General features: G+C 31.9%; 3 protein-coding genes across 3 annotated transcripts; 2 read left to right on the top strand and 1 right to left on the bottom strand.

The window, feature by feature from the left end:
* The first annotated feature begins 1,811 nt into the window (after positions 1–1,811).
* LOC119370210 (disease resistance-like protein DSC1) lies at positions 1,812–6,767 on the top strand. The gene is made up of 4 exons (XM_089722672.1): positions 1,812–1,817; positions 4,263–4,909; positions 5,187–6,291; positions 6,450–6,767. Exons 1-4 carry the CDS (start codon positions 1,812–1,814, stop codon positions 6,765–6,767), a joined length of 2,076 nt encoding a protein of 691 aa, XP_089578798.1.
* Positions 6,768–7,479: 712 nt separating this feature from the next.
* LOC105629746 (uncharacterized protein At5g49945) lies at positions 7,480–10,183 on the bottom strand. The gene is made up of 3 exons (XM_089722663.1): positions 9,805–10,183; positions 7,842–8,045; positions 7,480–7,755 (listed from the first exon to the last, which is right to left on the bottom strand). The coding sequence occupies exons 1-3, from the start codon at positions 10,102–10,104 to the stop codon at positions 7,525–7,527; spliced, it is 735 nt and encodes a 244-aa protein (XP_089578789.1). The 5' UTR covers positions 10,105–10,183; the 3' UTR covers positions 7,480–7,524.
* Positions 10,184–13,207: 3,024 nt separating this feature from the next.
* On the top strand, positions 13,208–20,583 carry LOC119370205 (embryogenesis-associated protein EMB8). Its single transcript, XM_089722671.1, has 14 exons — positions 13,208–13,215; positions 13,321–13,382; positions 13,732–13,829; positions 14,081–14,170; positions 14,534–14,582; positions 14,977–15,068; positions 15,697–15,774; positions 16,534–16,619; positions 16,787–16,835; positions 17,619–17,675; positions 17,763–17,893; positions 18,859–18,942; positions 19,575–19,644; positions 20,062–20,583. Exons 1-14 carry the CDS (start codon positions 13,208–13,210, stop codon positions 20,257–20,259), a joined length of 1,152 nt encoding a protein of 383 aa, XP_089578797.1. The 3' UTR covers positions 20,260–20,583.
* Positions 20,584–22,579: the final 1,996 nt, after the last annotated feature.

Below are 22,579 nucleotides of genomic sequence, written 5' to 3'. Positions count from 1 at the left end.
TGACGCAAGTTTTCTAGTCAAGACGGGTGATTAAGGTTGGAAGTTAACAATTATATAAATGGCATACGTTATCTGAGTTTTTTATTGTAAGATTTTATATATATTAAACACTTTCAATGTTTAGAAATTACTTTTATTAAGCAATTCAACCTATAAAATTTTTATTAAATATTTATCAAATAATTAAAAAATAAAACAAAAAGATGCATAAAATATTACTTGTCAAATATACATTCACTTGAATTGGTAGAAAATGATTTTTTTTTTTTTAACTTTTGAGCTTGATATGGATCGATTCCTCATACGGCGATCTCTTGTTTTGATGCAAGTGTTATTCATTTATGATTTGTTCTTTTATCCTTTTTATTACCTTAAAAGCTAATAAGCATTAATTTCTGGCAATTTATTTAGAAAGAAAGGATATATTACATTGAGTATGGTTTGGTTTTCTTTTTGTGAAAGAATGAAATAAAACCATATGAAAAAAAAAAGATAAAGAAAAAATAAAATGAGTAATTGAATGTGTGTTAATGTTATTTCGGTCTCATTACAACCATATTTAAAGATATTTTGATTTATGTTATGTATATAATACTAGTCATGTACCCGCACGATGTACGGACTATATAAATTTTTTTAATTAAATTGAATGTAATTTTTAATAAAATTATTGTAATTTATACTTGCGTTGCTTTAATGTAAATAATTTGTTTATGTGTTTTTGATTAAAAATGAAAAGTAAAATTATAAGCTCTTTTTGAAATTCTCAAGTAATGAACTAAAATATTAACTAGCACAATTAATTATTGTGAGTAAATTATTGTAATTCAACCTATATAGTTTTTTTTTTCTCTTTAAAATTCACATATGTTCAAATTGGATGAGGTATTATAAGAATATTTAATTTTAATAAAATAAATTTTAGTGAATTGAAATAATATTTTAATTTTATTTGTTAATGTAACTACATTATTCAATTAATTTTTATCAAATATGACTTTATTATAACTCCATTAGTTTTATTTGACAGAAAAAATTATTTTATAAAAAATTTAATAGTTATTAAATGTAAAAAATTATTAATTGTAATAAAATCATTCATTAAATTTATTAGTTTGTAACTCCATTATTTAATGAAAAAAATTTAATGTTATTAATTATAATGAAAAAATAAAATGACACATTATCAGTTTCAAATTCTAATATATTGCTATATAAGTATTTATATCTTAAAAAATTATATATTTCTATTGATAGATAGTATAGAATCCATACAATTAGAGATGCAATGAATCACCTTCAAAATAATAATAAAAAAAATTAAATTTTTTAATAAAGTTTAGCAGTTTAGATGTCAATTCATTCCCAGAGAAAAATGTTAGGGACATTTCCACTAACTAACCCAACAATTAATACCGCTATGAAATGGCATTAAGGATCTATTAGGGTCTTTTTCAATTTCTAGATTTGCATGTTTATAGGTTGCAACTGTATTTATTAGGGTTTGAGAGAAACAAATCTCATTTAGTCTTTATTGCTCTTTTGTAATTTTCTTTGATACGATGTTCGTTTAAAGATTTTGCAACTATGGATTTTTATTATCAAGTTAATTGATATGATATTGATCGGAATATTTATACTTTTTTGTCAAAAATATTATCGAGACCTTTCACTCTCCATATTTTCTATATTTTATAGAAAGATCGATCAGATCATAACTGAATGATGTTAAATTTAAATGTTTGATTAGTACTTTATCAGAAAAAATAAAGTTTTTAGTATTTATGTCTCCTCTTTACTTATTCACATTCATGACGGTATTTTCTCGTCTCAAAAGTTAAAAAAATTAGATTTCTATAGAAAATAAGACATTTTAAAATTATATAACAATATTTATTTGTTTCAAAATATAATTCATTTTTGTGTGATTATTATTTTAAGGAGTAATAAATGATGTTTTTCCAATGTTATCCTTATAGAATAACTACTTTCATAAGAATAACTATCGGTATTGAGATAAAGGATAATTTAACCAAATAATCATTGATTTTGTTATATTAGGAACATTAATTGCTTCCTTAATCATTGTAAAAAAACTTAAATGATTTTTATTTTGGGACAGAGGAAGTAATATTAATTTTCATAATTATGCTATTTTCTCAGAAAATTTTTATGATTATCTTATGATAATTAGACTTTTTTATAATAATTTCTTGGAATTCTATTTTCTTGGAAAATATTTTTCCATAAAAAATTGAATTTCGATGAATAAGTTTATCTTACCTCACAATAGTTGAAATATTCAATTTTATTTAATTAATTAGATTTCAAAAAAAAAAAAAAATACTAACTCAAACTATTAAGATAAACTTGCAAATTTTACGGTACGAAGGATTTTACATGCATGAGATAATCCGAGATAATCGTATCGTGCTATTGCTATCAATCCATTACTTAATGGTCACTTATACTCAGAGTATTATTTTTTTATTTTTTTGCCGGTATAATCGATCTTCTTGAGTGTAAAAGTCTTTTGCGCTCCCAATAAAGTACGGAGCATGCTTTTTGAGAATCAAATTTGTATTCTCATTTTTTCGAGGGTCGAAGTCGATTATCACTTTAATCAACACATTGTTAATGATATTTATTTAATAAATTTAATAACGAGCAATTAAAGGAAAAAAAGATTATAAATGTCTTTTTAATAAAAAATAAAATAGCAATAAGGCTAACTAGATGTATAGTTTAGTTAATTTTTCTTATAAAAAATGAATTCGGAGTCTTTTCAATTAAAAAAGTCTTCGCTAATTATTATGAAATTGTAAAGATATTTGTACCATGACTCATGACTGAATGGAGCAAAATTTGTATCATATATAACTAAATAGTGTGCCAAAATAGTAAATATAACATTGTAAAGATAGGTTAACCTGGTTGAAAATAAATGACAAAAGGAACAATTGAACATATACATAGAGAAGGGGACGTGGGAGAGGCATATGCATTTGTCCAATTTAGTCAAAGTTTATATATTTTTGGTTAAAAAATTATCTCTTTGTTAAAGGCCTGGTAGACCCATTTTTTATCGTCTTCCCAACTTCTTTGTAATTTGTTGTTTTGTTTTCATTAAAATTATAAGCATTTTTAGGGTTTCTTAGAGGGAAAAAAATGTCATGGTTAGAGAAGAATATAACAAAATAACAATAAAAAGATGTAGCAATATAATAAAAGAGGAGAGAGAGAGAGATGAGAGGAAGAAGATGTAGCTCTAAGATGAGATTTTTTATAATTTTTCATTGTAGCAATATAATAAAAAGATGTAGCACTATAATAAAGTCATTATGTCTTTTCTTCCTCCTTTCATGTATAAGTATAAAATATTTCCTTCAATTTTCTTTTTTGACTATTGCAATAATGGGGTTCATATTGTGTCTTTCTTCCCCCCCTTTTCCTCCCATCTTCTGGAAATTTATGCATGCTTTCGTGGTTTAATTAAACAAGTTGTTCGACTTTCATATTGTTTGGGAGTTAAAAATATTAACGGCATATAAGTATGTATTAAGAATAAATCATTCAATCCAGTAGTTTTAATCATGATATTTTTGGTAGCTTATTATGGATTTTGTTTGTAATTTGTATTTCTTTTTCTTATATATACCAAAACCTAAATTTTTCTGTAGTCTAATCCATTTATATCCTCTTAATTTTTTATTTCATTTTTCCCTAATGTATTAAGAGAAATAACTCGGATGTGCGCAACAGTCAATAAGACATACGCTAATTAAGCTAATTAAGATACTCGACAGAAAGTCAATAATGACATGAATAGTAAAAGAAAAAATAGAGGATTCAATCTGCAGAAAAAAATTAACCTCTTTGAAAATATGAATGACTTAAATATGAAGATTCATTAGAATTTTCAATATTCTTTATTTAATAATAAAGATTTGTTTGATTTCCACAAAGAGTCATATATCTAAAATTATGCAATTATTAGTTTGACTCTCAAGAAATCATAGGACATATGGATATGCCTTGACTAAGTTAAATCGATATTAATTAATTAATTAATTATATTACTAATTAATACCCCACCAAAAATACAAAAAGATAACCCATTTGAAAGGCATATGTAGGTAGCAATATTTCCATGTAGCTCTCGCATCGCTTCACTTTTCTCTCTTTCCCAGTTCCACTCGCTCACTTTCTTAAAGTTTCTTTGAAGTTTCTGTGATGATGACTCTCAAATCTCAATGGTTTAGCTTTATATATACTCTTCTACGTTTTATAAAACTCGCCTTCTACGGCTTCTTGTATCATTTGAATTTTCCGTTAGGGGTTCTTCTTTCTCTTCTTCTGCTTCAACCTCTTCCCAGCGAGCCCCTTCTTTTATCATTAATTCTATTGCTGCTTCTTCTCCTTCGTCAACCTCTTCCCAGCAAAACCCTTCCGAGCCAAACAACCATGAAGTTTTTATTAATTTCAGAGGCAAAGACACCCGCGACGGTTTTCTCTCCTTTCTCTTTGAATCTTTTAAGGAAAAAGGAATCGATACCTTCAAGGATGAAAACCTTCAAAAAGGAACTGAAATAACACCAGCCCTCAAGCAAACAATTCAAGAATCATGTATTTCAATTGTCATATTCTCCAAAAATTATGCAGATTCTCCATGGTGCTTGGACGAGCTTGTTGTGATAAATGAATGCAGAGAAAAGTCAGGGCAAATAGTTTTGCCGGTTTTTTACCGTGTAGATCCAACTGATGTTCAAGAGCTGAGAGGCCCTTTCACAAGGGCACTTGCTAGGCTTTTAAAAGATCACAGCGATAGTTCACACAACCTGGGTGGATGGTGCCATGCTTTGAAGACCATCAGCAACGACTTAAGTGCTTTTGTTTCGAATGAGATCAAGTAAAGTTATCATTTTTCCCTGTTTACTTTTCCATGTCTTTTTATTTTCTATTCATCGATAATAGATCAATCTTGCGCACACGATAGATGGCTTTTAGTCACGATATCTACTCCTTTGAACTCTCACTTATTTTTATTTTCTTGTTAAAATTCTGTTTCATTTTCTCCTATTCCTTCAATCATGGTATTTACCCACCTAGTTTTTCCAAACACTTAATTGATTCTATTCTAGAATATATAAGTTTTGGCTTACTTTTTATTTTTCATATGTGATCAGAAATGACCAAATGCTAGTTCAAAGAATCGTCAATCGTGTTTCAGAGATATTAAGTCATATGCCATCAAATGCTAGTTACCATGACAAGTTAGTTGGAATTGATTCGCGTGTCGAGGAAGTAATATCGTTAATGGATATTGATGTAAATGACAGAAATTGGACAATAGGAATTTGGGGAATGGCTGGTATTGGAAAGACAACTCTTGCCGGTATAGTGTTTTCCCAAATCAAGGCTAAATTTGATGCCCACTGCTTTGTTTCAAATGTCAAGGAACAGATAAGGAAGGAAACAGCAATTGTTTTACGGGATAAAATCATTCGTTCACTATCGGGAGAGGAAAATTTGAAAATGGGCTCACCTCATTTAGTTTTAGATGACTGGATTTTGAGGAGGCTGCAACGTAAGAAAGTTCTTATTGTTTTTGATGACATTGATGATTCAAACGATTTAGATCTTTTAGCTGGAAACAATAGTTTGTACCGTAAGGGAAGTAGAATAATTATTACTAGTATAGATAGACAAGTACTTCGAAATGTTTGCCAGGAAGAACATATTTATCAGGTTAAGGGATTAATTTATAAGGAAGCTCTTCAACTCTTTAGCTTGAACGCTTTCCATCAAAATGAACCGAAAGAAGGATATGTTGTGCTATCCCAGCAGGTGATACGTTATGCTCAAGGCAATCCGTTAGCACTAAAAGTTTTAGGCTCTAGCCTTTATGGCAAGGAGAAAGAGTACTGGGAGAGCCAGTTGCTCAAATTGAAAAGCATCCCGAACAAGAGAATTCAAGATGTTCTAAAAATAAGTTATGATGGGTTAGATAGAAATGAGCAGAGCTTCTTTCTGGATATTGCATGTTTCTTTGCGGGAGGAACCATATTTATAATTGAAAAAATAATAGAAAGTTTTGGTTTCTTTGCGAGATGTGGAATAAGGAGTCTCATTGATAAATCTCTCATAACCATTTGTTATGGCCAAGTAGAAATGCATTACTTACTAAAACAAATGGGAAAGGAGATTGTGAATGAGGAATGCAAACAGCCTGGAGGACGTAGTAGGTTGTGGAATCCTGAGGACATTTCTCATGTATTCAAAACAAATACAGTAAGGGGCAAAATTTGCTACATTTTTCTTTTGTTTTTCTTTTTATATATGAACAAATTTGAACTTACCGCTTCACATAATTAGCGATGATTCCAATAGTTTTATTTTTAAATATTTTATACTCAATTACCTATTTTCATTTGTTGTTCGTTTATCAGGGAACTGATAAAATTGAGTGCATTTTGCTTGAGATATTGAATGGTGGAGCTATTAGGATAAATTCCAAAAGTTTCATGAAGATGCCTAATCTTAGATATCTCAGAATCTTTTATTCCAAATGTATTTTGGCTGATGGCCTTGATTTTCTTCCAGAAGAGCTAAGATATTTACGTTGGAACGGTTACCCTTTGAAATCGTTGCCGTTGAACTTTTGCCCAAATAACCTTGTACAACTTCACTTGCCTGGCAGCCAACTCAAACAACTGTGGGATGGAGATAAGATATTTGTATTTGGTGTAAATGAACTTATAACATAATAAGATGTAGTTTGATAATAACTTATACTTAGCTGAGTTAAAATTTATAAAATGGTTTGATGAGAGTGGCGGATCACGAAAGAATATCATAAAAAGAAGTAATATGTTCTAATCATTTAACTAATGCTTATTCTTAAATGCATTTCTAAGGAAATAGAATTTAAAATTTTCTTAATGAATCATTTACAATTGTTTTATGTCCAATACATTTTTTACAAATTGGTCTTGATATAGTTAAATGAGACTTTTTAATTTCATCTTAAATTCTAAATATTAGTGATGAGTAATAAAAATTTTGATCAACCTATATATGATTAGTCCAAACTAAAGAAGTTCTAATGTTAAGAATATACTTTGACTTATTTAAAGAACAGATGATGTGTTAATTTTTACCCTTATAGCAACAACAAATAGAAACTATCTAGTATAAGTTTATTAATCTTCATACTTTAAATTGGCTTATTTTAATTTTGGTATGTGTACAGAAAATTATATTAAAATACAATTTTTAGAATTTATTTTTTTGTATTATTTGATTAAATAAACAAATAAGTAAATAACTAATTTTGAATTGTAAAATAATTATTTTGTGAGTATTTGGCTTTATGTTTTAGTTATTGTAAATTTAAAATAAATAATAAGAATAGTAAAAATAAAAATAAAAATATAAATTATGCTTTTACTAAGATATCAGACTTGGTTACAAGGTACAACAACCAAGAGATTTTCCTGAATGCCCACTTAGAGGATTTAATATCTAGTGAGCTCGGGTCATCTTTACTTTTGGCATAGCTTTCTTCATCTGACGGGCACGCTCTTTTGCCTCTCTCTTGCGAATAGCTTCTGCACTGAGCTTTGCTTCAGCCTCCTCTTGCGTCTTCTTCCTCTCTGCCTTCTTTCTCTGCAAGGCTTCTTGTCTTGCACCCTGAAGTTCTTTGTATGCCTCCTGGGCAGCTTTCACTCTAGCTGCCTTTGTTTTCGATCGAGCCTGCAGAAGGCAAAGCGAAGTTTCAAGACCATTGAATTTTGCAAATTATCATGTTGAAAAAGGCAAGTATAACATGACCCACCCACCTGTGAACTCAACTTGTAGCGCCCAATTAGATCAATGTAATAAGGAATAAGCACAACCAATCTAGTCATATCAGCCATGTTATTGGCATCAGGAAGTGCAAACTTAAACAAGAGCATCTTCTTGTGCACTCCAAGGTGTTGATCAGAAAAATGCATGGAGATGAAACCCTTGCCATATTTCTCAAAAGCTTTTTCTCCAAAAACCTGCAAAATTTCAGATTCACTTCATATTGTAAGTTCATTAAAGCAACATAATAAACATCATTCTGACCATGAGTTAAATTGCATGGGAAGTCCTATGATGAACTTAGGCAGGAGAAGGTAATGAAAATAACTCTATCATGTCACATAAACCTAAAATAAGATACTGAACTTAGGCAGGAGAAGGTAATGAAAATAACTCTACCATATATTAGTCAATGATACTAATAATGGCAATAGGAATGGAACCAGCTAACAAGATAATTATACAGGTTTCCCACATCAAAACCAACAATAAGTCGTGTCAAATATACAGTTCAGTCCTAACTTTCGACAAACTAGGACAAATAAGTTCTCTGGCAACAACGTTCATCTAAATGTTGATATATGAAGCTCATATTTAGAAAAATGCTACATGCTCCTGTTTTTTTCTTAATAAGAAAAAGCAAATCATGGCGTAGTCTACATCAAAATTGTGTATTGCATTTATTTTCCTGTGGAAAGGAAATGGTGCATGTTAGGTTCAAGAATGACTCAATCTTTTGGTTTATTAGGTCAGAAACTGAGCATGGAACAACAAACAAATTCAAGCCAGTCACAGTGTAAGAGAACCAGTAAACTATAGCTCTATAGTCCTCTAGTCTCTCTTTACTCTGGAGATCATCACAACAACTCAATACTAGGATGCAAAATAAAAGTCCATTCCATCTTTTTAAAGCATAGATCTATTTAACCACTGTAGTTCTATCAACCATAATTACTCCAAATACGGGACCAAGATATGTGTGGCTCTTCATGCTCGGTCACTGAACCACTAACACAATTCCACTTATAAAAAAGGAAGTTACAATATTGATTGGCAGGAGAAAATGACAAAAATGTGGAGGTTATATTCCAATCAACTTTTCAGTCCTTCCCAAACTTATGGCACACAAACAGATTTCTATTCACTTCCCTAAACATCCTGAAGACCAGTTACCTAGGGCCTCTCTTCACAATAAATCCTCAAAACAAAACATTCTATGACATCTAAGGATTTAAGTAATTTTTTCATTGTCAAAGCCATGCATGAATTCTGTTTTACTCCCTGCATGTATCAACAACAAGCCAAGACGATCCTAGCAAAATAACTGAAAAAAGGGGAGGCAATGCTAAATAATCATTTTTGATAAGCAAGCACTTCGTCAAAGAAGAAATAGTTCCTAATCACAAAGGTTCCAGGGCCTTTCCATAGAATATAAGAAGATACTAATTGCAAAGAAAGTGGAATTTTCCACAATAATAGCAAAGCACTCCATGCTAGATTCATAAACAATGCTCTACATTAATCAACAAGGTGCGCCTAGCATAAACATTAAAAAAAAGGAATGAGACAGCTTCACTGTATAATAAGAATACAATCACCTTAGCTCTTATATATAATAAGAATATAATCATTTCAAACAACAAGATATTAAGTGGTCAAGATAAAAAGTATAACTAAAACACTCAAAAGAAACTAGAAACTGAAGTATGGACTATGGAGTATTAAACTTTGAAACTGAGCTACTAAAAGAGTGGAAAACAAACCCCACCCAGTGAAAGCATAATCAAGCTATAAACCATATATAAGATACTAACCCATACAATAGGACATCAAACCAAAAAGAATAGACCAGACCAGGCTACAGATAAAAGCATCAAAATACATTACCAAAAAAAAAAAAAAAAAAAAAAAAAAAATTCAACTGTGCAAAACATGAGATCAATTTAATAATCTAACCTGCTCAAGCACAACTTCGGTGATCCAATCCCCAGCAACCTCCTTAGACTCTGCAATAACTCCCAACTCCTCAGACACCCGTTTCCTCCCACTAGGTGGTTGTGCAAGAAGCCCCGCGAATCTCTGCAAATCCCTCACTTCCTTTTGCATCCCTTTGGCTGCCTTCTTCTTTGCCAGCGCGAAAACCACGTGATCCATTGCATCATCATTCATATACACTTCAAAAGTAATCTCATCCTTGCAAGGCACGATCATATTATAAATCCTGGAAATCAAATCGTGCCTGCTCTTCAACTCCATTGTCGCCAGTAATCCTTGACAGTACCTTCGACCACTAGCATAAAATTTAAAAATATTCTGATTTCAATGTTCTTGCTTTGGTATTGTTAATATTGCAACTCAAAGTTTTGCATTTTTTCAAAAGGTTTTCTCCAACGCCGTGGCTATGTAGTCCTCATCTCCAAACAGCTTTCCTGAGTCTTTTTAGGAATTCTCTTAATTTTGCCTATACAAGGTTAGTACTGTTGGTTAGCAGAAAATTAAGGAAGAGAAGAAAAATTCTGCTGAGAAGTAAAATCTGCACATTTCATTAATTCCATTACAGCATAATGTAAATATTTATACTAAATTTATTCTAAAGTTTGTTCACCAACCTTCCATTAAGTTAAGGAAGTTGTTCACCAAAGTCAAGAAAGTTTATTTACCAAACTTATCTAAAACAAGATAGTTCAACTACTTCTTGACTTTAACAAAGTACAACAAAATCTAAATGACTTTTAACAAAATTTTTCCAAAAACTGTCAACAACACTTGCATCAATTTTAGATTCAATGGAGTTGTAGCTGTAACTTTAACACTCCTTCTTGATGCAAGAGTTGAGACAAACACCAAGTCTATTCCTAAAAAATTCAAATCTTATTTTTTGCAATGCCTTGGTGAAAATATCTGCTGTTTGGTCTTCAGAACTGCAATGAACAATCTGAATTTCATTTTCCTTTTCAGCTTCACGAATTGCATGGTACTTGATTTTTATATGCTTGGTTTTTCCATGGAAGATTAGATTCTTAACCATAACAACAGCTGATTTGTTGTCACAAAGTATTTTAGTTGGATTCTCTTGATGAAAATTCATAATCATCTTCAACTCCTCCTCCATGGCAGCTCTCCACTCAGGAATTTTAAGGCTTCATCCACCTGAGTTGGTTCAAGTGAGACAACATTACATCAGCTGTAAGTTTCCTCTAGGGATCTAGTCCCTCTAATTGCATAATCATCTTCATATGATTCTTCTTCATTGTCAACTGGAAGTTCTTGCTTTTGCTGAAAATGATCTTGTTCAAGAACTGATTTAGAATTTCCTAGCTCCATTTTACTCCAATCCCATTCACTTTTTTCATCGAATTTGACATTCTTGCTGACATACACATGTTTAGTAACAGGATTCAAAATTCTATAGGCTTTGGATTCATTGTTGTTTTCAACTACAGATGGCAAATCAGCAACTAACTTCTTGGATTGTAGCAATTTTAATGAATTGAGATTGGTGTGATCAAGTCTCTTATGCCACAAATCAGATTTTTCTTCGAAGTTTCTTAAATTTAGAGGAAAGCTTCTCCGTTTCATTTTGACAGCAAATAACTTTGAGCCAGAAGGATCACTTATTTCACAAGTTTTATATTTAAATGGCAAACTGTAATTCTTGTCCAGCAATTGACCAACCGAAAACAAGCTTTGATTTAGTTCTGGTACGTAAAGAACATCGGAAACAAGCTTTGTACCTGAAGGAGTTTGTACAATCACATCTCCTTTGCCTTTGACATCCACAAGTCTACCATCTCCAAGTTTGACTTTTGAAGAATAGTTTGTATCCAAGCTATCAAAATTCACCAAGTTTGGTGTCATGTGGTTAGTGCAGCCACTATCAACAAGCCATGCTTCTTTAGCTTCAATTGAGACATCACATTTTTCAATTTCATTTGCAGCAAATAGTTGTTCTTCATACTTTTCAGAATTTTCGGTGACTTGTGCATGATGAGCTTGTGTTTGTTGATTCTGGTTTGTAGAACAAACTTTCTCGGTGTGACCAAATTGCTTACAAACCTTACATTGAGCTCCAGTTCTGAACCAGCATTAGTTCTCAGTATGGTTTGTTTTTTTGTAATGTAGACAAGGTGGAAATCTGTCCTTCCTCCAATTTTTTCTGAAATTCTTCTTCATTTTTGGTTTTCTATTAGTTTGCTGGCCTCTTGAACCTCCTTCTTGCATTTTTGTTTTATGAGTCACAACAAGAGCCTTCTCTCCAATGGTTTCTTCTTCCCTATAGGCTTTTCTTTGTTCTACACTTGTAGAGCATTTGAAAGCACATTCAATGATATTTGTGACATGTTCCAAGTTTCTTCGAGAGAAGAAATCTTGGCTTCAAATTTTTCAGGGAGAGTCACCATAACTTTCTCCACAATTCTCTTCTCTTCTAACTCTTCTCCCAACAATCGAATTTGGTTTACAATTTTCATAACTCTATTAACGTAATCTTTCACCTTTTCATTGTCCTTCATTTTCAACATTTCAAATTCTTTTCTTACATTATATACCCGCATCTGTCTAGTTTTTTCAGATCCATGATACTCAATTTTTAACTTCTCCCAAACTTCATATGCTGTCTCACATGTCATAATCTTGGTGAAGATAGGATTTGCAACAGCTGCATGGATATAGGACAGAGCTTTTGGAGCATTAGCAACCTCTTCTTCATGTTGTCTAATCTGCTGAAGGGTTGGATTTTGATTAAGAGGTGGAGGTACTCTGTTTTCCTCCACATACTGCCATAATCTGAGCCCCTTGAAATAAGTTCTCATCTTCACAGCCCAAATATGGTAGTTTTCCCCATTAAAATGAGGTGGTGAGAGAGGCATGCTGCTGGAAGCCATTTGAGGAAAAGCAAATAAACAGAAAACTTCAAAAATTCTGGTTTATTTGATGGCTTTCTCTATGATTTTCACTCAAACACACACGCAGCCCTTTGAGATCAATGTTGCTCTGATACCACTTGTTGGTTTAGAAGAGCAAAAAATTAAGGAAGAGAAGGAAAATTCTGCAAAGAAGGAAAAATCTGCAGAGTTTATAAGTGTGGAGAAACAAATCTTCACATTTCATTAATTCCATTACAGCATAATATAAATATTTATACTAAACTTATTCTAAAGTTTGTTCACCAATCTTTCATAGGTCAAGGAAGTTTGTTTACCAAACTTCTATAAGTCAAGGAAGGCTGTTCACCATACTTATCTAAAAACAAGGTAGTTCAACTAATTCTTGACTTCAACAAAGTACAATAAAATCTAAATGACTTTTAACAAAATTTCTCCAAAAACTGTCAACAACACTTGCATCAATTTTAGATTTAATGGAGCTGTAGCTGTAACTTTAACAAGTACTTGGTAGCATTGACTTTTTTTCCCTCACATATATCAAGTTTTATTTTATTTCTTGTGTATATTTTAATATGTATATTTTCAGACATATTTTCAAGGCTAAAGATGGAGGAACACTTGCTTTGGACTGGCTAATGTGCTCTGATGGTTAGTTTCAGTTGTAATCCCTTATTCTAGGCCTTACTTTCAATAAAGTTGAAGCCATTTACCCTTTAGCTATTAGCCTTTCACTTACATCTCTATCTTTTTCATTTCATATCATATGCTTGCATTTTTAGGAGGATTATGGTTGGAAAATAATTAAGCATAGAGGGTATGGTCTAGCTTCAGATAAAATAGGTCAATAATTTTCTAATGCTAGATGTCATTTTAAAAACAGCTTCACTTTCTTTTGGTTGAAAATATTACAACAGAAATTGATCTCAAGATGTATGACTTTTGAGTTACATACAAAATTTAAGTATTTGGCTCTGTTTCTTACAACTATGATTTGCAGTTGAAGGTGTTTCCGATAAAAGTGATTCCATTCTTCAAGATGATAGAACCCCAATTTTAATAGTGATTCCTGGCTTAACCCGCGACTCTGCTTCTGCTGTGAGTTCCTTCCATTTTCTGTATCCTTTGCAATGTGTTCTAATATTATTATTATTATTATTATTATTATTATTTTTTATGCACGCAGATTTCAACTGATAAAACCAAACTTCTTGTTCATTTCCCTTATCTCTTGACATAAAACCTGTATAACTTATTAACATGCTCATTCTTTGGTGATATTTTCTCTTTCTTTGTTAACTTCATCTACCTCTACTTTTAATATCTAACAAAAATGTACTGTATAACAGTATATAAAGCATCTTGCTTTCACAATGGCAAGGCAGGATTGGAATGTTGTCATGAGCAATCATCGGGGACTGGGAGGCATATCAATTACTGTGAGTATTATATATTTGCTTACAAGTTTTTGATTTCTTATTTGTTAAGAAGTTGACTTAGCTGCAGCACTTCCAATTTAGTTGCTGCATTTTTTCTTTTTCTGTTATGTTTTGACTTGTTCTACTGCATTTCAGTCATTATTTCCATTTTTCTAGCTGAGCTGTTAAACATGGAGGCATGTTCCATGGTTGAGCTGAAATATAGGAATTTCTGTTATCCTTTTTTTGTATTTAAGCACATTTGCAGTTAATAAAAAAAAGTACACTGCAATATTCTTTTTTTTCCTCTGTTATTTCTTAGTTTGCTCCAACATTATTAAGTAATGCTTTCCTTTTCAATCTCCATGGAGGACTGGTCTCTAGTCTCTATCTCTCTGTTCCTCATATGTATTTCTCATACAGATTCACATTGGTAAAAAGGACATCATACTTTATGATCAGTAATGGCTTTTCATTGGATGCTGTTTGAATTTGTTCGTTTAAAAGCATACTTGACTCATAAATTGCCCTTTCTGAATTTCTCTGTTGTGAGGTGATTCTGTGCATGATTATTTTGTTAGGTTATGAAGTTATTCATGAGGGTCTTATCATCATTCTGAGCATATTCATCATTACATATAGTGATAAATTGTCCAACATTTTAAGTAACTTGAACATATTTTTAATTTCAAATTATCATTCATTGTCTGTGTGGTTATACATCCATGCTTGTCTAGATGTTGAGTGGTGTTAATTGTTGACTAATAAGTTGTCTTGTTGTAAATATTTATGTCAGTCTGATTGCTTTTATAATGCTGGATGGACAGAGGATATTCGGAGTATCATCGATCATATCCATTGTCAATATCCTGAAGCTCCTCTATATGCTGTTGGAACTAGCATTGGTGCCAATATTCTGGTAAGCAAATTACCTGATCTTCCCCCTCCCTATTCAAATTTATTCGTGTAATTTTGAGTATGGAGGCATCAAAGTTTCATTATGTATTTATGTTAATGGACAAATTTTGTTGATGAATTAACTTACCAGTGAGATTGTTATATATTCCATTTCTAAAATTCAGAAAGGTCATAGTGGTTGAATGTATAATGCATTTTTGGACTGTTCTAAATGGTGAAGCTGAAAGCAAACTAAACATTTCATGGATGGACTTATTTAGAACTTATATTTATTAAATCTCTTAGAAATAGACACCAAAAGAAACTTTTTATTTCTTCCCTTGATTTACTTCTTTTCCTCCTAATTACAACTATTTACTTGAGACTTGAGTGGGTATGAGGGCAGAATTTTTAACCAAATATAGTGAACTAAAAAAAAAATGCTAGAAACCAGATTTCTGTCTTACTTTCTCAATGACAGTAAGTTAAAAAATAGGTAATTCCCGTCATTTCTTAAAGTTGAAGAACAGATTGATATAATGTCACTGCTCTGATTGGATTGAAAAGGGAAAACTGGACATCGGCCTCCTCATCCTTCTATATAAGTGACTATTATAGTTTTATGTATAATGGTGGAGTACTTCTTGCAGGTTAAATATCTTGGCGAGCATGGGGTTAACATTCCTCTTACTGGCGCTGCTGCTATTTGCTCTCCATGGGACCTTTTGGTTAGTACATTCATACGTGTAATGTTGTCAAATGCCAAATCCCTTTGAATAGGGCTATGTATCACAAAATTTCTTATGCTTTTTGCATTTACGTACTGAATTAGTTTGTGCGATGATATTGGTGCTTTGATATGCACCTCTTAGTTCTTTTAACTTCTTAAGGGTTCAAATCTCATCTATAGATATGATAAACTCTTTTTATCTCCTTAAAAAAAAAAAAAAACAAATTGAAGTTATATGATTGAAAGTGTGATGACGTAGTTGGCTTCCAAATTTCCAATATCCATTTCAGGCAATTGTTAACGTGGATGATAAAGGCTAGTGTTTCATGCAAAGAAAGAAACCTTCTCTCTTTATTTACATTGGTCTCTTACAAATATATGTGTTATCATGAGCGGGAGGTGGGACAACTGCAGCATTTTGAAAAAGTTTAGTCAGATTATATTTGATGAATGAATCAGAAATGCAGCATTTTGCTTCCTTATTGAAATGATCAAATATTCAGTTGTTTTTTTGGGTATCAAAGACAAGATGTCCTTTGATCATTTACAAAGAAAAGAATAAAGTTATAGAATAAAAAGCCAATAAAATATCAATATTTGTGTTTTTATGTTATAAATAATAAAACCTTTCCTGGATATATGCTCCAGGCAAGGTACCTGAACCTGCCATTAACTGCTTTTCCTATTGGAAATTCCATAATTTTAATGTTTATGAGATTATTGTGCTAAAGTGAATATTATATTGGTTGCTTTACAGATATGTGACAGGTTCATCAACCGCAGGCTTGTGCAGAAATTATATGATAGAGTGCTAAGTGTGGGCCTAAAGGCATATGCGCAGTTGTAAGTCTACATTTCTTCTTCCTCTATGTTTCTTGACTCGAATCTCTTATTATTGCTGCTGTATACAATATATAATGATTAAATAAAAAATGTAAAAGATTTCTTATAGACTACGATTTTGCTTTTCTTTTTCTTTTAATATACATTCTGTCTATACTTTCCTATAGGCATCAATCTGTCTTGACTCGTCTAGTAGATTGGAATGGCATTGAGCTGGTATTTTGCATTTCTTTCTTAAACTCTAGTAATTGTGTTACACACAGCTGAATATTCACTCAGTTCGTCTGTTTTTCAAAAACAGCAAACTGTCATGGCAATTAAATAACCTTATGGTACAATTTGAGAAATGACCTTTTCATGGCAATTAAATAAATGTTACAATTTGAGAAATGACCTTTTGGATTTGATCTAATCATTTTTATCCTTTTACAATATTAACAGTAATTATACATCCAAGTAAAATGTTAACATATACAGCAATAACAGTTAGTATACATCTAAATTGAAAACTGTCTTATCCCAGATATTGTGTGCAATTGGCAACTAATTGTGATGGTCACAAGTTATTTGATCTTGTAAATGGAAGTGTTTGTTTTCCTATTTCCTTCAAATCAAATGTGGCTTGTAGGTTGTAAACGTTCTCTGTAGGATTTGATTGATCAGAGATTCCAGAGGACATATTTACCACTAAATGGCCTCATGGTCTCATTAGAAATTGATCAATTAGTGGAAAATAAGTGTAAGATAGTAGCCTATAGGCAGTATTATGTCTGAAGTAAGCCCACAAAAACAACATATATAAAATTTAGTTATTCCACAGCCCAATTTGTATGTATACATGACATTATAAACAAAGTCCATCATGTACATACTTTTTAACATTCATCTATTTGCTCATGTAAATATAAAAATAATCATTGAGGGGTTCCATGGACCAAGTAAATGGTCTACTTCTATTCTGAATGTTCCTCGACTACATGTGATTTTACCCTTTGACAGTCATGTTCAGTTAGAGACTTCGACAGACATGCAACTCGAGTTCTTGCAAAGTTTGAGGTAAAAGCCATTTTTCTCATTCCCCGAATCAAAGATGGTTGCGTCTCTATATCCCCTGATTGACTAAAGGATTCTGCTGTTTCTCAGACTGTAGATGCATATTACAGGCGTTCTAGTTGTGTGAATTTTATAGGAAACGTATCCTTGCCTCTCCTGTGTGTGAGCGCACTGGATGATCCAGTTTGTACAAGGGAAGCCATCCCATGGGATGAATGTAGGTAAGGAGTAAGAATCCTCTATTTGTGGCATTACTTGAAGGAAACTTGTTTGGTAGTGTTGAAAGTATGCACTAGGCCTAGCATGAGCTATTAGGCATCAAGTTTTAGCTTTGGCAGCAATGGCTTCTTAATCCTTGGGTGAAATGCACCAAGGCATGAATGCGTTGTTCATGAACCATAGTTGTGAAGGACAAAAAGACGTGCCCAGGAACCTTCTTTCCTAAACTTTTCCTCTATATGGTTACTTGGATTCAGCTACAACTATGGGCATGAATATTTGTTCAGGAGTCACACACTACATTTGTCGATTCTCCCACTAATTTGAAGTTCCAAAGTGTCATTTCCATGTCTTGATATCCCTATGTATAAGCTATAATGAAACCATAGAAGCGACTGTATTTCTAACCTTAAATAAGTTTCAACATGTCCAAAAATTTGCTCCTTGGTCCAAGTTTTGGCCACCTGACATTATGATGTCGCACCTACTGAGTATTGACCTACACTACTGCCATCAATCAGACTTGAAGGATGATCTATTTTTAAACTTTTTGTATACTTGCTGTCAAAACTCTTGGATGTACAAAACGATGTTGATGAGCAAAATGGAACATTAGTATAACAGATACATTTCGACATCCCAACGGTCTATTTTTAAAGGATGATCTATAGCAGACTTGAAGGATGATCTATTTTTAAACTTTTTGTATACTTGCTGTCAAAACTCTTGGATGTACAAAACGATGTTGATGAGCAAAATGGAACATTAGTATAGCAGATACATTTCGACATCCCAATGGTGAGGCTTGCTTAAATATGTTAAAAAATTTGAACAATACTAGCACGATGTCATGCGAAATCAAAGACATCCATATTTTTGTTACTTTACATAGTTTGGTAGTCACTACATTATTTTTGCAAAGTTGATACTAGTTTTATGTGAAACTGATACATTTGATTCATTTTAGGGCGAATGAGAACATTATCCTGGCTACCACAAAACATGGAGGACACCTGGCTTATTACGAGGGTATAACTGCAAATAGCTTGTGGTAATTTACAGCTTCTCTCTCTTTCTCGTGTTTTTGCTTCAGGCAAATCCTGTATTCTGCAACATTGAGGGACAGGTTTCCCCTAGTCTTCCTTTTATATTCACATTTTCCTTGCATCATAATAGTTAATACAAATTCTTCTTCCATCACAAAAGAAAAAGTTAAATAAAGAGAGAACCCATTCCCTGGAGAATCCCATTGTGTACCTGTTTCTGGATCTTACTAGAGGTGTCATCTTAGGACTGATGTGATGTTTCGCGAGGATCTTTGCAATTTGGCCTAATTATTCGATTGTTTCACAGGAAGTTTAGTATTTTTGGTGTGGCTTTGTTTAATTTGAGATATATTGGTAAATTATCCCAGAAAAATGATAAAACCAATGGGATAGATAAAAATTAAGAAGCAAATTTCCATGAATTAAGACCTGTCATATTTACCTAGGACCTAGGTATATCATGCATGTGCAAATGTATTTCAACATGTGTTATTGGCATGTGGCGCTAGAGACCATTCGTGAGTTTATGTAACTGCGCGGTCATGGTATGATATATGATTCTTTGGATTGTGAAAAACAATTACTGTAGGATATGCATGGGAGTCATGGTGTGATATATTTCTTCATTCACTTGCAGGTGGGTGAGAGCCGTTAATGAAGTCTTTCATGTCTTGCACTCTAGCCCATTGAGAAACAGAAAAGAGAAGGTACAAAATAGTTTACTAATAGCTTCGAGCTAATATACTAAATAAAAATAGCAGAAGAATACCTGATGAGAATACATGACATGCCTCATATTGCAGTTTTCATATTTTATCTTACGATTTGAACCAAAAACCTGGCACTAGGTTTACCTCCTGAGCTTGACAGAGGCTGAAGTTGCATTAAGGATTTTGTTGAAGCCTAATATTTTATCCGGCTGAATTAATGAAAAGTTGAAACTCTTCCTGAGAAAAGAGCGTGTATATAGTTGCATAAAAGAATCAGGAGCTTGATATTTTAGATCTTTTTTTTTTCTTGGAAAGTTGCATTCAAGATCAAAATGTGAACTTTTGAACTAAAATGGAATTGGCTAGTCCCAGTTGGCTGCAAGATTAATATTTTTGCTTTGTATTGTCTTGCAGGTGGAAGAGTGTAGCTCGACTTCCGTGCCGCAATCTTCAATTGATCAGGGACCATTCTTGAATGTTATGGAAGGTGGAATGGTGACTGCAATGGGCAACATCACAGACAGTGTAGCAGAAGAAACGTGCAATGGAGATGGGGATGATGTTAAGAAGGGAGAAGAAACCATTTCTGACAGAGAGAGGAGTGATAATTGACAGATAAAATACCTCCTATAATTAATGACAAGCAACAATCAGATCAAAATCTCAATGATCTAATAGTTCCTATGAGAAGATACATGGGTCAGCTCTCGAAGATTTCAATCTGGCTGCTTGTATACATTGCAATTGTAACAACTTAGCCGCTGGCAGGCTCAACTCTTCTTTTGTTCATCAAGGAAAGGTTCAAAAGCATAATTCCAGCAGCATTGCTTAGAAGATAACACACTATCACAATTATGTACTAGATATATTATAGGCATGTTGAGATATATAAGTCATTTTGTGTATTTTAAGAAGTAATAAATTATATTTTTTCAATATTGCCCTTATTTTCACTAAATACAATAAATACTTTATAATCAACTATTAGTTTCGAGACAAATTATCCTTGAGTTTATTAGAATCTAGGAAAATTAATTATTTTCTTAATTCTTATACAAAAACTTTAAACTATTTATAATTTGAAACAAATAGAGTAATTTGTAAAATTGAGGATCATCATATTTTTATTTTTCCACTTAATTTACAAAATTGAGGACCATCATCTTGAGAAAGTTACAAACAAATTTTGTGGCCAATCTTCATTGCTCTATTTTTGAAACCCCTTTCAATGTTTGCAACACATGATGTTCCCATCTCTTTCAGCATAGAAGTTACAAACACAGAATAGCCTTAGCAAATCCAGTATTTACAACCGTCTATATACTGCTTAAAGTTAATTATGAAAATTTCTTCACCGTTTGTATACACCAAACAAATAAAAAAATATATAAAAAAAAACGTTACCGGTTTTTTCTCAATTTGACTAAAAATATTAGCCCTTCCGTGCTATTTTATATGGTTTGACAAAATACTCATATTCTAGGCCTTACTTTCAATAAGTTGATGCCATTTACCCTTTAGCTATTAGCCTTTCACTTACATCTCTATCTTTTTCATTTCATATCATATGCTAGCATTTTTAGGAGGATTATGGTTGGAAAATAATTAAGCATAGAGGGTATGGTCTAGCTTCAGATAAAATAGGTCAGTAATTTTCTAATGCTAGATGTCATTTTAAAAACAGCTTCACTTTCTTTTGGTTGAAAATATTACAACAGAAATTGATCTCAAGATGTAGGACTTTTGAGTTACATACAAAATTTAAGTATTTGGCTCTGGTTCTTACAACTATGATTTGCAGTTGAAGGTGTTTCCGATAAAAATGATTCCATTCTTCAAGATGATAGAACTCCAATTTTAATAGTGATTCCTGGCTTAACTAGCGACTCTGCTTCTGCTGTGAGTTCCTTCCATTTTCTGTATCCTTTGCAATGTGTTCCAATATTATTATTATTATTATTATTATTATTATTTTTTATGCACGCAGATTTCAACTGATAAAACCTAACTTCGTGTTCATTTCCCTTATCTCTTGACATAAAACCTGTATAACTTATTAACATGCTCATTCTTTGGTGATATTTTCTCTTTCTTTGTTAACTTCATCTTCCTCTACTTTTAATATCTAATTAAAATGTACTGTATAACAGTATATAAAGCATCTTGCTTTAACAATGGCAAGGCAGGGTTGGAATGTTGTCGTTAGGCATAGCCACCAGTTCGGTTCTAACCGGAACCGAACCGAAATCGGCGGTTCATAATTTTGAACCGGAACCGGCGGTTCAAGGGCCGTTAAGGTTCATGTGAATGTTAAAATATGAACAGGAACCGGCCAGAACCGGCGGTTCTGGTCCGGTTCGAACCAGATGCACAAAAAATTGTAGCTTAAAATTTTTATAAAAAAATTTATATTACTTGATTTGATTGTGATTTGATTTATGGTGAAGAGAAGTAAAATGATACATAAGTTATAAAAAATTGTGAAAAAAATACATATTTTTTGACTTAATTTATATAAAAAATGGTACATGAACAGTTGATTTATATAAAAAAAATACTTTCAAGTGTACAAAAAAAGAGTGTAACAGATAGTTTTTGATATGATAGGTGTTTTTTATTTATTTTCTGGTAAATAAATTTTATTCATTTTTAATCATTTATTTATTTATTTACTGTAATTTACTAAATTATCCAAAAATATAGCTGTTATTTTTCTGTTATAAGGGACAATTTTGTGAAAGAAGGAAATAAAATCATATGAAAAAAAAAAGATAAAGAAAAAAATAAATGAGTAATTGAAAGTGTGTTAATGTTATTTCGGTCTCATTACAACCATATTTAAAGATATTTTGATTTATGTTATGTATATAATACTAGTCAGACTACATAAATTTTTTTAATTAAATTGAATGTAATTTTTAATAAAATTATT

This window comes from Jatropha curcas, chromosome 6, assembly GCF_041381405.1.
Source record: "Jatropha curcas cultivar XTBG-Jc1 chromosome 6, XTBG_Jcur_1.0, whole genome shotgun sequence".
In the NCBI taxonomy this organism is placed as follows: Eukaryota; Viridiplantae; Streptophyta; class Magnoliopsida; order Malpighiales; family Euphorbiaceae; genus Jatropha; species Jatropha curcas.
Note: the sequence above shows the minus strand (reverse complement) of the source record. Positions and strands in the feature narration are given on the sequence as shown.